Source organism: Muscardinus avellanarius (genome assembly GCF_963383645.1).
Source record: "Muscardinus avellanarius genome assembly, chromosome: 2".
NCBI lineage: Eukaryota > Metazoa > Chordata > Mammalia > Rodentia > Gliridae > Muscardinus > Muscardinus avellanarius.
In genome coordinates, this window is record NC_137787.1 from 20,652,056 (window position 1) to 20,667,101 (window position 15,046).

The 15,046-nt window shown below is 44.6% G+C and overlaps 1 protein-coding gene across 1 annotated transcript in view; it reads right to left on the bottom strand.

Moving 5' to 3' along the window:
* The window catches only part of PLCD4 (phospholipase C delta 4), a gene marked incomplete at both ends in the record, with an annotated part of 28,450 nt that extends 17,598 nt beyond the window's left edge, over nt 1-10,852 (bottom strand). Inside the window, 6 exons of the mRNA XM_080689320.1 lie at nt 1,187-1,388; nt 3,934-4,165; nt 5,139-5,268; nt 7,229-7,457; nt 10,539-10,697; nt 10,831-10,852. Coding sequence (XP_080545446.1) covers nt 1,187-1,388; nt 3,934-4,165; nt 5,139-5,268; nt 7,229-7,457; nt 10,539-10,697; nt 10,831-10,852 — 974 coding nt within the window. The remainder of the gene's footprint in view (nt 1-1,186; nt 1,389-3,933; nt 4,166-5,138; nt 5,269-7,228; nt 7,458-10,538; nt 10,698-10,830) is intronic.
* Nucleotides 10,853-15,046: the final 4,194 nt, after the last annotated feature.

A 15,046-nucleotide genomic window follows, 5' to 3' on the forward strand; every position in this document is an offset into this window, starting at 1 on the left:
GTAATCCCCGCGCTTGGGAGGCTGAGACAGGATTGCACGGATTCGAAGCCAGCCTCAGCTACTTAGTGAGGCTCTAAGGAACTTAGTGAGACCCTGTTTCCAAATAAAATATAAAAAAGGTCTGGGAGTATAGCCCGGAGGTAGAAAGCCTCTGGGTTCCACCCCCAGTACCACAAAAAACAAAACAAAACAAAACAAAAAAACAATACAATGACTGCCACTTATTAGCTATTCACACATGGATTATCTTGTTTAATCTTCAGAACAACCTGCAGAGAATAGGCACTGTTATCATTCCTATTGCACAGATAAAGAAATAAGGTATAGTGAGATTAATTAGTTAGCCCCAGAATGAGAAGGAGCTAGGATTTGACCTCAATGGTCCAACTCCAGAACCCAGGTTTTGAACTTCTGTGCTCTACTGCCTTTTCTTTAACACTTGGTGGATTTGTTCCAAATAAATCTGTTTGGCAGGGTGTGGTGGGACATGCTTGTAATCCCAGCATTTGGGAGGTTGAGACCGGAGGATTGCGGTTCGCGGACAGCCTCAGCTATTTAATGAGGCCCTCTGCAACTTGGTGAGACCCTGTTTCAAAATAAAGAATAAAAAATAGGGCTGGGAATGTAGCTCAGAGGTAGAATGCCACTGGGTTATATCCCCAGGACTGCAAAATAAATAAATAAATAAATAAATAAATAAATAAATAAATATCCGCGCATGGTGGCACACGCTTGTAATCCCCGCACTTGGGAGACTGTGACAGGAGGATCACACAAGTTCTAAGCCAGCCTCAGCTACTTATTGAGTGAGGCTCTCAGCAACTTAGTGAGACCCTGTTTCCAAATAAAATAGAAAATAGGTCTGAGAGTATAGCCTGGAGATAGAAAGCCCCTGTGTTCCACCCCCAGTACCACTAAATAAATAAATAAATAAATAAGTCTGTCTGGGCCTCTGACTTCTGAGGATTTTATAACTTGGAAAAGAGATAAATTCCATTTACCATAGGGTTTCATTATCATTTTTCCACCAGTCACCAATATCTTCTCCAAGTGTCTCAGGTATCCAGGGACCCTCAGCCCTTGACCCCCCACAATAATACCTCTTCCATCCCTGTTATCCCTGCTCCCCAGCTTCCCACAAATGCTCCCACCCATGAGCTGAACCCCTTCTCTTCCACCACCGCACCGTATGTATCCCTCGACGCTGCTCTGGCCACAAAGCTGGTCACCCACTAGGTAGGTGTTGTGAGAGGAACTGATGAAGTAGTGGCTCAGCGGCTGGCTCATGTCCTGGTAGACAGGGAGGCAGGCCGGGTTAAAGATGTCTCCATCCTTGGAGCAGAGGTAGCTGAGGAAACCGTTCAGGCTCAGCACGTGGCGCAGTTTGCCTAGGGAGTGGGCAGGAAGGCCAGAGTGAGGAGCCCTGATGGGAGCATGGGGCACCCTCCTGCCTGCCCTCCTCCACACTCCCTGCCACTCCCAACCTCCAGATCCCTACCTTGTTCTGCCCAGTGCCTTCATTTCCATCCTCCCCACCCTCAGACTCTTTTTTTTTTTTTTTTTTTTGGTGGTACTGGGGGCGGAACCCAGAGGCTTTCTACCTCTGGGCTATACTCCCAGACCTTTTTTATATTTTAGTTGGAAACAGGGTCTCACTAAGCTGCTGAAAGCCTCACTAAGTAGCCGAGGCTGGCTTTGAACCCCTGCAATCCTCCTGTCTCAGCCTCCCAAGCGCGGAGATTACAAGCGTGCGCCACCACGCCTGGCTCCTCAGACTCTTAAAGGACGCCATGGTGGTGCTCGCCTGTAATCTCAGTACTTGGGAGGCTGAGACAGGAGGATCGCAGGTTTGACGACAGCCTCAATTAGTAGAAGTAGTGAGACCCTCATCACTTACGGAGACCCTGTCTACAATTATAATTGTACAATGAATACTGCACTGGGAACAATCTTACTTTTTAACCCTCTGACATTCTTTTTCCATTTTGTTTAGTGAAATAATTGCTTTAGAGCCTAATTCTTCTCTGAACCCACACACAAGAAATCTGGAATCGCTGATATTCCAATAGTTTCAGTTTGACTCTAAGTTCCATGAGAGCAGTGTCCCTGCCTGACCTAAGCACGACTGTATCTCTGGTGCTCAGCACATATAGTTCCTTATATATGCTAGGTATCCAATAAGCATCAGCTAACGTAGTGAATAAATGAATGAAAGAGAGTGAGATCCAGGAAACCTGGATCTCTTGTCCAGGTCGCAGTCATCCCATCCCATCTCATCTTCCTGGAGGCACCAGACAAGAGCTGAGCAGGGTTTGAATTCAAATTCCTTCCTCAAGAAAGGGCTTGATCAGGTCATTTAATCTTTCTAAACTTCAATTTTCTTATTTTATACAACTGATTAGATAATAGAACTCATTTTAACAGGTCATTGGAAGGATTAGAAAAAACATAGAGAAGGGCATGGTGTCACACACTTGTAATCCCAGCATCTGGGAGGCTGAGACAAAGATCACAGTTTATGGCCAGCCTCAGCTACTTACTGAGGCCTTTTGCAACTCAATGAGACCCTGTTTCAAAATAAAGAATAAAAAAAAATAGGGCTGGGAGCCGGGTGTGGTGGCACAAGCTTGTAATCCCAGCATTTGGGAGGCTGAGACCTGAGGATTGCGGTTTGCAAACAGCCTTAGCTACTTAGTGAGGCCCTTTGCAACTCAGTGAGAGCCTGTTTCAAAATAAAGAATAAAAAATAGGGTTGGGGGTGTAGATCAGAGGTAGAATGCCCCTGGGTTCCATCCCCAGAACCACACACACAAAAAAAATAGGGCTGGGGGTGTAGCTTGGAGGTAGAATGCCTCTGGGTTCCATCCCCAGTATCACAAAAAAAAAAAAAAAAAAAAAAGAAAGAAAGAAAAAGAAAAAGAAAAAGCATGTAGAAGCTGGTTGTGGTGACACACACTCATGTAATCCCAGGACTTGGGAGGCTGAGATAGGAGCATCATGGGTCTGAGGTCAGCCTCAACAAGTAGTGAGGCTCATCAACCTAGTAAGACCCTGCTTCAAAAATAAAAATAAAATAGGGCTGGGAGTATAGCTCAGAGGTTGAATGTCCCTGGGTTCAATTCTTAGTACCAACAAGAAAAAAAAAGGGAGCATGTAGAAATACTAGTGAATTATGTGATATTTAGCAAAGGCCCAATAAAAATTATTGCTGTTGATTTACAAAGTTATAGTAAGGATTAGATTACACAAAGAATGTGAAATGCCTTGTAAATAATTTACTATTATGCCAGGCGTGGTGGTGCAGGTTTATAATCCCAGTACTTGGGAGGCTGAGACAGGAGGAACGTGGCCAGCCTCAGCTACTTAGTGAGGCCCTCTGCAATTTAGTGAAACCCTGTTTCAAATTAAAGAATACAAAATAGGGCTGGGAGTATAGCTCAGAGGTAGAATGCCCCTGCGTTCAATCCCCAGTACTGCAGAAAAACAAACAAACAAACAAACAAACAAACAAACAAATGGACAGCAGCCAGGTGTAGTGGTGCATGCCTGTAATCCCAGTACCTGGGTTCAATCCCCAGCACCAAAACAACAACAGCTGGGCGTGGTAGTGCACACTTGTAATCCCAGTACTTGGGAGGCTGAGACAGAAGGTTTATAAGTTTAAGGGCAGCCTCAGCAGCTTAATGAGGCTCTCAGCAACTTAGTGAGACCCTGTTCCCAAATAAAAATATGAAAAATAGGTCTGGAGGTATCACTTGGAGGTAGAAGGCTCCTGGGTTCCATCCCCAGTAACACAAACAACAACAACAACAACAACAACAACAACAACAACAACATCCATAAATAAATAAATGAATAAATGAATAAATGAATAAATAAATAAATAAATAAATAAATAAATAAATAAATAAAAGGACAGCAAAGCCCCCTTACCACTGTCTGAAGGCTCATAGCGGTCGATGAGTTCCAGAGCAAGGTCTGGGGCTCGGTCTTTTTCTTTCTGCTCCTCTCGAAGAAAATCCACAAATTCTAGAAGGGTCAGCTTCTGCCCATCAGATGAAAAGTTTTCAAACAGTTCCTGCACCTCGGTACGTTTAGTCAATGCCTGATAGAAGTGTACAAATTCATCTCCTTCCAGACAACCAGTCTGAGATATATCTGCTGCCTACAAGAGAAAGTTTGGGGGACAGTGAGGGAACAATTTTTTTGTGTATCACTGGGGATTGAACCCAGGGGCATTTTACCTTTGAGCTACACCCCCAGCCCTATTTTATTTTTTATTTTTTATTTTGAAGCAGGGTCTCACTAAGTTGCAAAGGGCCTCACTAAGTACCTGAGGCTGGCTGCGAATCCAGATCCTCCTGTCTCAGCCTCCCAAGTACTGGGATTACAAGCATGTACCAACCACATCTGGTTCTGAATGAACAATTTAATGGATATTTAATGTTCTTCATTTGTCCTGTAAAAGCAACCTTACTAACAGACAGATTCAAACGTACCTCCACACAACTCCTGGCATTTTTTATTCATATGGGAAGCTACTGCAAGCCAGGCATGGTGGTACAACTTAGTGAGGAATTTAGTGAGGCCTTCTGCGATTTAGTGAGACCATGTTTCAAAATAAAAATAAGATAGGACTGGTGATGTAGCTCAAAGATACAAGGCTGTGGGTTTAATCCCCAGTGCCAGAGAAGAAGATGAAGAAGAAAAAGAAGCCATTGTAGTAAGTGAAAAAAAAAAAAAGACTTTCATACATATAATTTACTAGCAGAGTAACTTTTCACTAGCAAGAGTTTTACCTCCCAAAGATTCCTAAGAGGTCTATCTCTCTGCTCACATTTCAGTTGGGGTTTTGCATTAGGTACCTGTGACATTCAGGCCACCAACAGAGAGGCCCTTGAGGCTCAACATAATAGCATATTGCTGTTTACCTTTCACAGGATTATGATTCATCTTTCCATCAAGACTGAATGGCAAGAATCATCCCTGTACTTCCCACTGAGCCTGTCATGGTGCTAGGGCACACAGTAGGGGTTCAACAAGTGAATGTTGCCGATTGGTGTCAGAGACCTTCTGGACGAGCAAAATCGTGAACTGGCTGCCTCTTGAAATCCCGCCTCCAACCCTAGCGGACTTACCTGAAAAAGGCTGTAGGCATAGTCTGGATCCATTTCCACATTCATCAGGTGCAGCAACCGCTGAACTTCTTGGAAACTCATCCGACCATCCTGGTTTTTGTCTCCGAGCTGAAACCAGTCACTCAGCCACCTGGGTCTGAGTCAAGGCAAAAGCACTGTAGGTGTGTGTTTGCGTGTGCAGATGTGTGTGCAGCTTCATCCCCTGGCATCTCTCCCCTTTGTGCTGCCAGAGTCTCTCCTGTGCCAATCCATTCTCCACACAGCTTCTAGAATGAAGCGATCTCTCTAACAACTAACCTATCTTGTCACTGCATGGCTCAGGTACCTGCAGGGACCTCTCTGTTGCCTGCAGAAAAAAGCCCCTGTGATCTGGCCCAGCCCAGCGCTCTCAGTTTATCTCTGATCTCCTTGTGCTATAGCCAGGCTCAGCAACTCCCTGGTCTGTCTGATGGCTCACTCTCTCCCCTGCTCCTTAGTTGTTGTTTATAGACTGCCCCAGGCTGCCCCTCACAGGAGGGTCTTTCCCTCCTCCTCTCTTCATGTTCAGATTCTACACTGTGTATGTGTGGTACTAGGAAGTGAACCCGAGACATTCTACCTATTTTATTTTACCATTCCAGTCTTTTTTAATTTAATTAACTAATTTATTTTTTGGAAACAGGGTCTTGCTAAATTGCTGAGGCTGGCCATGAACCTGGAATCTCCCTGTCAGACTCCCAAGGACTGGGATTACAGGTGTGTGCCACCACACCTGTCTTACATGCTCGCTCTTCCTTCCTTCCTTCCTTCCTTCCTTCCTTCCTTCCTTCCTTCCTTCCTTCCTTTCTTTCTTTTGGTGGAACTGAGGATTGAATCCAGGGGCATTCTATCTTCAAGCTACACCTCCAGCCATATTTTTTATTCTTACTTTGAAAAGGTCTCACTAAGTTGTAGAAGACCTCACTAGTTAGTTGAGGCTGTCTAGGACCTTCCTGTCTCATCTTCCCAAGGACTAGGATTATAAACGTGCGTCATCACACCTAGCTGATATGTTCTTTCTTCCTTCCCTGAAGATTTTCAGGACACTCTTTTTTAAAAAAAAAAATTTTGTGTGTGGTCCTAGGGATGGAACCCGGGGCATTCTACCTCAGAGCTACACCTCCAGCCCTATTTTTTATTCTTTATTTTGAAACAGGGTCTCACTGAGTTGCAAAGGGCCTCACTAAATAGCTAAGGCTAGTCGTAAACTACAATCCTCCTGTCTCAGTTTCCCAAATGCTGGGATTACAAGCATGCGCCACCATGCCTAGCTCAGGATACTCTTAGAGAGAATTAAATATCCTTCCTTTGAACACATACAAATGATATGAGTGCCATAACACTTCTTTTGTACTTAGATTCTGTATACAATTTCATCCTGTTCACTAACTGAATCAATTATCAGTATCTCATTAATTATTGTATCCCTAAAAGGTGGTATAGTGCTTGATACATTCTGCTTAATAGATGGCAGAATGAATAAATAAAAGGACTGGAATACAAGCCAGGCATGGTAGTTCACGCCTATAATCCTATTACTTGGGAGGCTGAGACAGGAGGTTCTCAGGTTCAAGGCCAGCCTCAGCAATTTAGTGAGACTCTCAGTAACTCAGCAAGAACTTGTTTAAAAAAAAACAAGTGCTGGAGATGTAGAATGCCCCTGGGTTCAATACCCAGTATTGAACAAAAAAACCCTTATGTACACTCCAGGAATTTTGAAGTGAGTCTGTATCACTTAGCCCTTAAGGCAGCTTCCTCCCAGCCCTCTGGTAGTTACTGCCCCAGAATCTTCTGTCCAGCTCTCAGGATCAGCACCTTGTTTGCACTTCTGCCACTCACTGTCCCTTCCTCTGAGTCCTGGGAGTCCTGGTTCGTGCCAAATTCTTCTTGGCTAAGTCTTTGCTACTCCTAGCATCCATTTCTCCTTCAGAATCCGCAGTCACACATTGGCCTGAGCTGTGTCTGTCCATGCCATCTGGACGTCGCCTCCCTTTCCCTGTATCCCTTCCCACTTTTCTAGTCCTGTAGCATCTAGACCCCCAGGTCCCACCCTGACTCCATCTTGTTGATACTGGTCCAGCCGCTCCTGTTGGTCCATGTTGGTGACAAGTTCCACCAAAAGTTGGAGTCCGCGCATCCAGTACTGCGCCTCCTCGACACTGTTGGCCACCAGGTCCAGGTTGGAACGGCGGCCATGGAAGACAATGGTGAAGCCCTGCTCCAAGGGGAATTCATCTGCCAGGCTGCGTAGCAACTCAGAATCTTGGCCCTTACGCAGTGTCTCCACATCAGAGATTGAGACTGCCAGAGAAGAAGCAGGTGGGAGCACTGAGGAAGGGAATCCAACAGATTGCAAGGGCAAGGACCAGTTCCCTTTCTCCGTGAGAACACAGAGAGGAGGAACTCCAGCCTCTGCAGGCAGAGTCCCAAAGGCTTTCACACAGAGAGACCCCTGGGATTCAGGAGTCCACACAAATCATTGCTGTTTTTGTAGGCAGCTTGACAAGGGGTTGGTGTAGGAAGTGGCTAGACCTGGCTTCCGGCCACAAACTGGCAGTGTGGTACAGACCAAAACAACTTAATCCTTCTGTGTCTGTGTCTTAAATAATGGATGGTCCCTTCCATGGCCAGACTCAATGGTGATCACAGAAGGACTGGCAAAGATGACAAATGGAAACACACTTGAAGGGTAGAAACAGTTACATAAAAGCAGCATATGCCCTACAGGTTTGAAGGTCTTCTCTTTCCAGATGTCTAGGAGGGAGCCAGAGAAATTCTTCTGCCCCCTTACCTCAACCAGGAGTAGTGTGGCTCATGAGCTTTGATTATATCTCTAAAGCAGGCTCTCTTAGATGCATACTATGATCAGAACTTTAGAGGCATCAGCCGGGCATGGTGGCACACGTTTTTTAATTCCAGTACTTGGGAGGCTGAGACAGGAGGATCACAGGTTTGAGGATACCCACAGCGAGTAGGGGACTCATTAACCTAGTGAGATCCTGTTTCCAAATAAAAACAAAATAGGGGTTGGGAATGTAGCTTGGAGATAGAATACTCCTGGATTCAATTCCCAGTACCACCAAAGAAAAAAAAAATTTGGAGGTATCATAAAGAGCTTGGCCAATAGGATGGATCTATTATGAAGTATGTTTTATATTTTTAAAATATGTGTGTGTGTGTGTGTGTGTGTGTGTGTGTGTGTGTGTTATCAGAGATGGAACCCAAGGGCATTCTACCACCAAGCTACACCTCCAGCCCTATTTTATTCTTTAATTTTTTTGAAGATTTAGAGAAGTTTATTAGAAAGATAGAATACAGAAAATAGAAATACAGCCCCATGTCAAAATGGCATGGTGGGGGGTGACTCGAAATGAATACACCCTATACTTTAATTTTGAAACAGAGTCTCACTAAGTTACCAAAGACCAGCCTCACTAAGTTGCTGAATTTGGCTGCGAACCTGCAATCCTCTTACCTCAGCCTCCCAAGTACTGAGATTACAAGTGTCACTACCACACCTGACTTAAAAAAATATATCTCAGCTGGACGTGGTGGCGCACGCTTGTAATCCCAGCATTCGGGAGGCTGAGACCAAAGGATCGCGGTTTGCGGACAGCCTCAGCTACTACTTAGTGAGGCCCTCTGCAACTTAGTGAGAGCCTGTTTCAAAATAAAGAATAAAAAACAGGGCAGAGGGTGTAACTCAGAGGTCGAATGCCCTTGGGTTCCCTCCCCAGACCCGCAAAAAAAAAAAAAAATATATATATATCAATGGCTAACATGTACGTATGTATGTATGTATGTGTATTTGGTACTGGGTATTGAGCCCAGGGGCATTCTGACTCTGAGATACACCCCAGTCCTACTTTATTTTGAAACAGGGTCTTACTAAGCTGTTGAGGGCTCACTAAATTGCTGAGGCTGGCCACAAACTTCCTGACTCAGCCTCTCAAGTACTAGGATTATATGCATGCACCACTATTTCCAGGTTTTTTCCTTCTTTTTCTTTTGTACTGGGAATTGAACCCAGGGGTGTTCTACCTCTGAGCTATACCCCTAGCCCTGTTTTATTTTTGTTTTATGTTATTTATTTGTTTTGTAGTACTGGGGATTGAACCTAGAGTCATTCTACCTCCAAGATTTATTTTTTATCCTGAAACAGGGTCTCTGCTGGGTGTGGTGGCACATGTTTGTAATCCCAGTACTTAGGAGGCTGAGACAGAGGATGGAAGGTTCCAGGACAGCCTCAGGAAGTAATGAAACTCTCATTAACCTAGTGAGACCCTGTTTAAAAATAAAAATAAAATAAGTCTGAGGTTTAGCTTAGAGGTAGAATGCCCCTGGATTCAATCCCCAATACCACACACACACACACACAAAAAAAAAAAAAAAAAAGAAAGAAAGAAAGAAAGAAAAAACCCCCCAGGGTCTCACTATGTTTCTGAGGCGTTCCTTGAACCTGTGATCTTCCTGTCTCACCCTCCTATGTACTAGGATTATAGGCACTGAGCCAACAGTGTTGGATTTTTATTTTTAGTTTTTTTTTTTTTTTAGGTACTTGGTATGGAACCCAGTGGCATTCTACTGAGCTACACCTCCAGCCCTATTTTTTAATTCTTTATTTTGAAACAGGGTCTCATTGAGTAGCAAAGGGCCTCACTAAATAGCTGTGGCTGTCCTCAAACCTGGATCCTCCTGTCTCAGCTTCCCAAATGCTGGGATTATGAACCTGTGCCACCATGCCTGGTTAAACTCCTTCAGGTGCAGCAATGCATGCCTATAATCCTAGTACTTGGGAGGCTGAGACAGGAGAATTACAGGTTGGAAGCTAGCTTTGGGAATTTAGCAAGACCCTTGCCAATTTAGAAAACGCTGTTTCAAAAATAAAGAATAAAAAATAGGGCTAGGGGTATAGCTTGTAGGTAGAATGTCCCTGGGTTCCATCCTCAGTACTGCAAAAAATAAATAAAAATAGATAAAAAATAAATAAGTAAATGCAATAACCAAGTGTGTGTATGTGTGTGTTATTGGGAATTGAACTTCGTGCATTTTATCTCTGAGCTATATCCCCAGTCCTATTTTAGTTTTTATTTGGAAACTGAGTCTCATTAAGTTGCCAGGGGTCTAGCTAAATTTCTGTGATCCTCCCTGTCTCCACCTCCCAAGTACCTGGATTACATGACAGCTTCCACGGCAACTAATTCAATCATCCTAACCGGCCTTACAAAGGCAAGTCCTGGTTATGATCTCCTTATAGGGCTCAGGTGGGACAGTACCAACACTATGGTACGACGACCCAGGTCCCTCCCTGCCCTCAAGGCTGCCAGCTTCCTCAGGGACCTTCCTGCCCACATGCCACCCCCAGCTGTCCAGGTCACTCACAGGTGGGCTTGGCACTGCCCCCGGCCTGCCGTGCGTGCCAGACTGTCATGCCGTCATTCTGAAGTTGGAAGTATCTTAGCTTCTTCCAGCTTTTGGACCTCACCTTGCGCATCAGCGTGCCCTCTTGCATCAGCAGCAGGTCCTGGTCAGTGGTCAGCCCTGGGTCAGGAAAAGCAGGGACTAGGGAGCCAGTGGGGAAGGTGGAGGGCCCAGAAGGAGCACCAGAGCACTGCTTCAGTCCTCTCCCCTTCCCTAGGCAGTCCCCAAACCCTTTCCTAGTAGGGCTACTCACGGCCTTGAATCTGGGACGCCATCAGCAACTGCTCCACCAGCTGGTCAGAGTCACCTGCAGAAAGCAAGAGAAAGAAGCTGGTGTGCCCACGGTGAGCCAGGCATTCATCCATCTAGTCTATAGCTATTTTTTTTTTTACTTTGAATTTGAATCTAGTGACTCTGAGGATGAGGTAGGCTAAGAAACCTACTTCAAATTATATAAAGATCAGAATTTTTTAAATATATGTTGGGGATTGAACCTGGGAGCATTCTACCTCCCAATTTTTTTTTTTTTTTTTTTTTTTTTTTTGGTGGTACTGGGGATGGAACCCTTCTACCTCCGGGCTACACTTCCAGACCTATTTTATATTTTTTAAATTTGGAAACAGGGTCTCTTAAGCCAGCAAGGCTGGCTTCGAACCTGTGTGATCCTCCTGTCTCTGCCTTACAAGCGTGCGCCACCATGCGCAGCTCAGATTTTTTATTTCTCTATTTTGAGAACTTTATTTTTTATTCTCTATTTTGAAACAGGGTCTCACTAAGTTGCAGAGGGCTTCCCTAAGTATGTTGGCTGTGAACCTGTGATCCTCCTGTCTCAGCCTCCCAAGTACTGGGATTACAAGTGTGTACCACCACACCCAGCTAACCCAGGGACATTCTATCTTTGAGCTATATACTCCCAGCCTTTGTTTAAAAATTTGAGAAGCTGGGCGTGGTGGTGCATGCTTGTAATACCAGCATTCGGGAGGCTGAGACAGGAGGATCACAGGTTCACAGCCAACATACTTAGGGAGGCCCGTTCATGCAAATAAATAAATAAATAAATAAATAAATAAATAAATAAATAAATAGTTTGAAACAGGGCCTTGCTAAATTGCTGAGACTGGCCTTAATCCTACAATCTCTTTGTCTCAGTCTTCTAAGAACTGGTATTACAGGTGTGTGCCACCTCGCCTTTCTAAGGATCAGAATTTAAACCCATATGTATTAGCCGGGCGTGGTGGCGCACGCTTGTAATCCCCGCGCTTGGGAGGCTGAGACAGGAGGATAGCTCAGGTTCAAAGCCAGCCTCGGCTACTTAGTGAGGCTCTCAGCAACTTAGTGAGACCCTGTTTTCAAATAAAATATAAAAATAGGTTTAGGGAGTTTAGCCCGGAGGTAGAAAGCCTCTGGGTTCCACCCCCAGTACCACAAAAAAATAAATAAATAAAAAATAAAAAATAAAAAATAAACCCACATGTATTTGCTCCCACAGCCTCTGCTATTTCCCAAGGCTATCTCAAGGGTAGATGACACCAGGTCATCTACCAAACATCTTGCCTAATACCTGACAACCCATGAGGTCGTCTCTCTTCACACGCTGCCCACTCCCCATCTCCTTATTATTCCACCTTTTCCAGGTGGAATCTTCCTAGCTTCCCTCTTCTGGAAACCTTGTCCATACATACTCCCATGTAGACTGTCCAGCTCTTCAAGGGCTAAACAGAGTGGTTTTGTTTTGATTTTTTTTCTTTCTTGCGGGTCTGGGGATGGAACGTGGGGGCATTCGACCTCTGAGCTACACCCCCTGTCCTATTTTTTATTCTTTATTTTGAAGCAGGGTCTCACTGAGTTGCAGAGGGCCTCACTAAGTAGTAGCTGAGGCTGTCCGCAAACTGTGATCCTCTGGTCTCAGCCTCCCGAATGCTGGGATTACAAGCGTGCGCCACCAGGCCCGGCAGAGTATTTCTTGAATAATCTCTTCTACCACACTTAGTTGTATGTTTCTCTCTTCACAAAGCATATTTTTTAGAGCAATTATTCTCACAGGTTATTTATTTATTTATTTATTTTTTGTTATTTTGGTTTTTGGTATTGGGGATCAAACCGAGCTACATATAGCCTTGGCCCCATGGAACCCACAGGCATTCTACTTCAGAGCTACACCCCATTCCTATTTTTTATTCTTTTTTTTTGGGGGGGGTGGTACCGGGGGTAGAACCCAGGGTTTTTTCTACCTCCAGGCTATAGCTATACTCCCAGAACTTTCTTTTTCTTTTTCTTTTTTTTTCTTTTTTTATTTTCTTTTTGCGGATCTGGGGATGGAACCCAGAGGCATTTGACCTCTGAGCCACACCCCCTGCCCAATTTTTTATTCTTCTTCTTTTTGGGGGGGGGGTCTGGGGATGGAACCCAGGGGCATTTGACCTCTGAGCTACACCCCCTGCCCTATTTTTTATTCTTTATTTTTTTGTGGTACTAGGGGTGGAACCCAGAGGCTTTCTACCTCCAGGCTATACTCCCAGCCCTATTTTATGTTTTATTTTGAAACAGGGTCTCACTAAGTTGCTGAGAGCCTCACTAAGTAGCTGAGGTTGGCTTTGAACTAGCGTGATCCTCCTGTCTTAGCCTCCCAAGCGCGGGGATTACAAGCGTGCACCACCACGCCCGGCTATTATTCTTTATTTTGAAACCCGGTCTCACTGAGTTGCAGAGGGCCTCACTAAGTAGCTGAGGCTGTCCACGAACCGCTATCCTCCAGGTCTCAGCCTCCCGAATGCTGGGATTACAAGCGTGCGCCACCACTCCTGGCTCCAATTTTTTATTCTTTATTTTTAAACAGGGTCTCACTGAGTTGTGGAGGGCCTCACTTAGTAGCTGAGGCTGTCCACGAACTGTGATCTTCTGGTCTCAGCCTCCCAAATGCTGGGATTACAAGCGTGAGCTACCATGTCGGGCCTCCCAGAATTATTTTATACTTTATTTGGAAACAAGGTCTCACTAAGTTGTTGAGAGCCTCACTAAGTAGCTGAGGCTGGCTTTGAACCTGTGTGAGCCTCCCAAGCACTGGAATTAACAAGCATGCACCACCACACCCAACCTTTTTTTTTTTTTTTTTTTGTGGTACCGGGGTTCCTGGAAACCCTTCTACTTCCAGGCTATACTCCCAGACCATATATATATATATTATATATATATAATATATATGTAATATATATTATATAATATATAATATATATAATTTTTAATAATTTTTTAAAAAAATCTGGAAACAGGGTCTTTTAAGCCAGCGCGGCTGGGTTCAAACCTGCGCGATCCTCCTGTCTCTGCCTCCCAAGCGCGGGGATTACAAGCGTGCGCCACCACGCCCACCCAGCTACACCAGGCTTTTTATTCTTTATTTTGAAAGAAGGTCTCACTGAGTTGCAAAGGGCCTAAGTAGCTGAAACTGTCTGCAAACTGATTCTCCTGTCTCAGCCTCCCAAATGCTAGAATCACAAGCATGCACCACCACATCCAGCTAGCCCTTTATTTATTGTTTGTTTGTTTGTGGTACTCAGGATGGAACCCAGGGGCTTTCTACTTCTAAGCTACACTCCCAGACCTATTTTATTTTATTATTATTATTTTTTTGGTGGTACTGGGGTTCCTGGAAGCCCTTCTACCTCTGGACTAGACTCCCAGACCTATTTTTACATTTTTATTTGGAAACGGTCTCCTAAGCCAGCGCGCGCGGCTGGCTTCGAACCTGCGCGATCCTCCTGTCTCTGCCTCTCAAGCGCGGGGATTACAAGCGTGTGCCACCACGCCCTGCTACCTATTTTATATTTTATTTGCAAACAGGGTCTCACTAAGTTGCTGAGAGCCTCACTAAGTAGCTGAGGTTGGCTTTGAACTTGCATGATCCTCCTGTCTCAGCCTTCCAAGTACTGGTATTACAACGTGCACCACCACACACAGCTCCTTTTTTATTTTTTGTTTTGGAAACAGCCTGACCAAGTTGTTGAGGCTGGCCTCAAACCTGCAATCCTCATTTCAGCTTCCCAAGTACTGGAGTTTCAGGCATGTGCCACTGTGCCCAGGAACTCCATCTCTATTTTATTTATTTATTTATTTATTTATTTATTTAATTTATTTTTGTGGTACTGGGGATTGAACCCAAGGGCATTCTACTTTTGAGATATACCTACAGCTCTATTTCTCTTTCTTTCTCTTCTTTCTTTCTTTCTTTCGGTGGGGTACTGGGATGGAACCCAGGGGCTTTCTACCTCCGAGCTACATTCCCAGACCTATTTTATATTTTATTTGGAAACAGTCTCATTAAGTTGCTGAGAGCCTCACTAAGGAGCTGAGGCTGGCTTTGAACCTGCACAATCCTCCTGTCAGCCTCCCAAGTACTGGGATTACAAGCGTGTGCCACCATGCTTGGCTTTTTATTATTTATTTTGAAACAGGGTCTCACTAAGTTGTAGAGG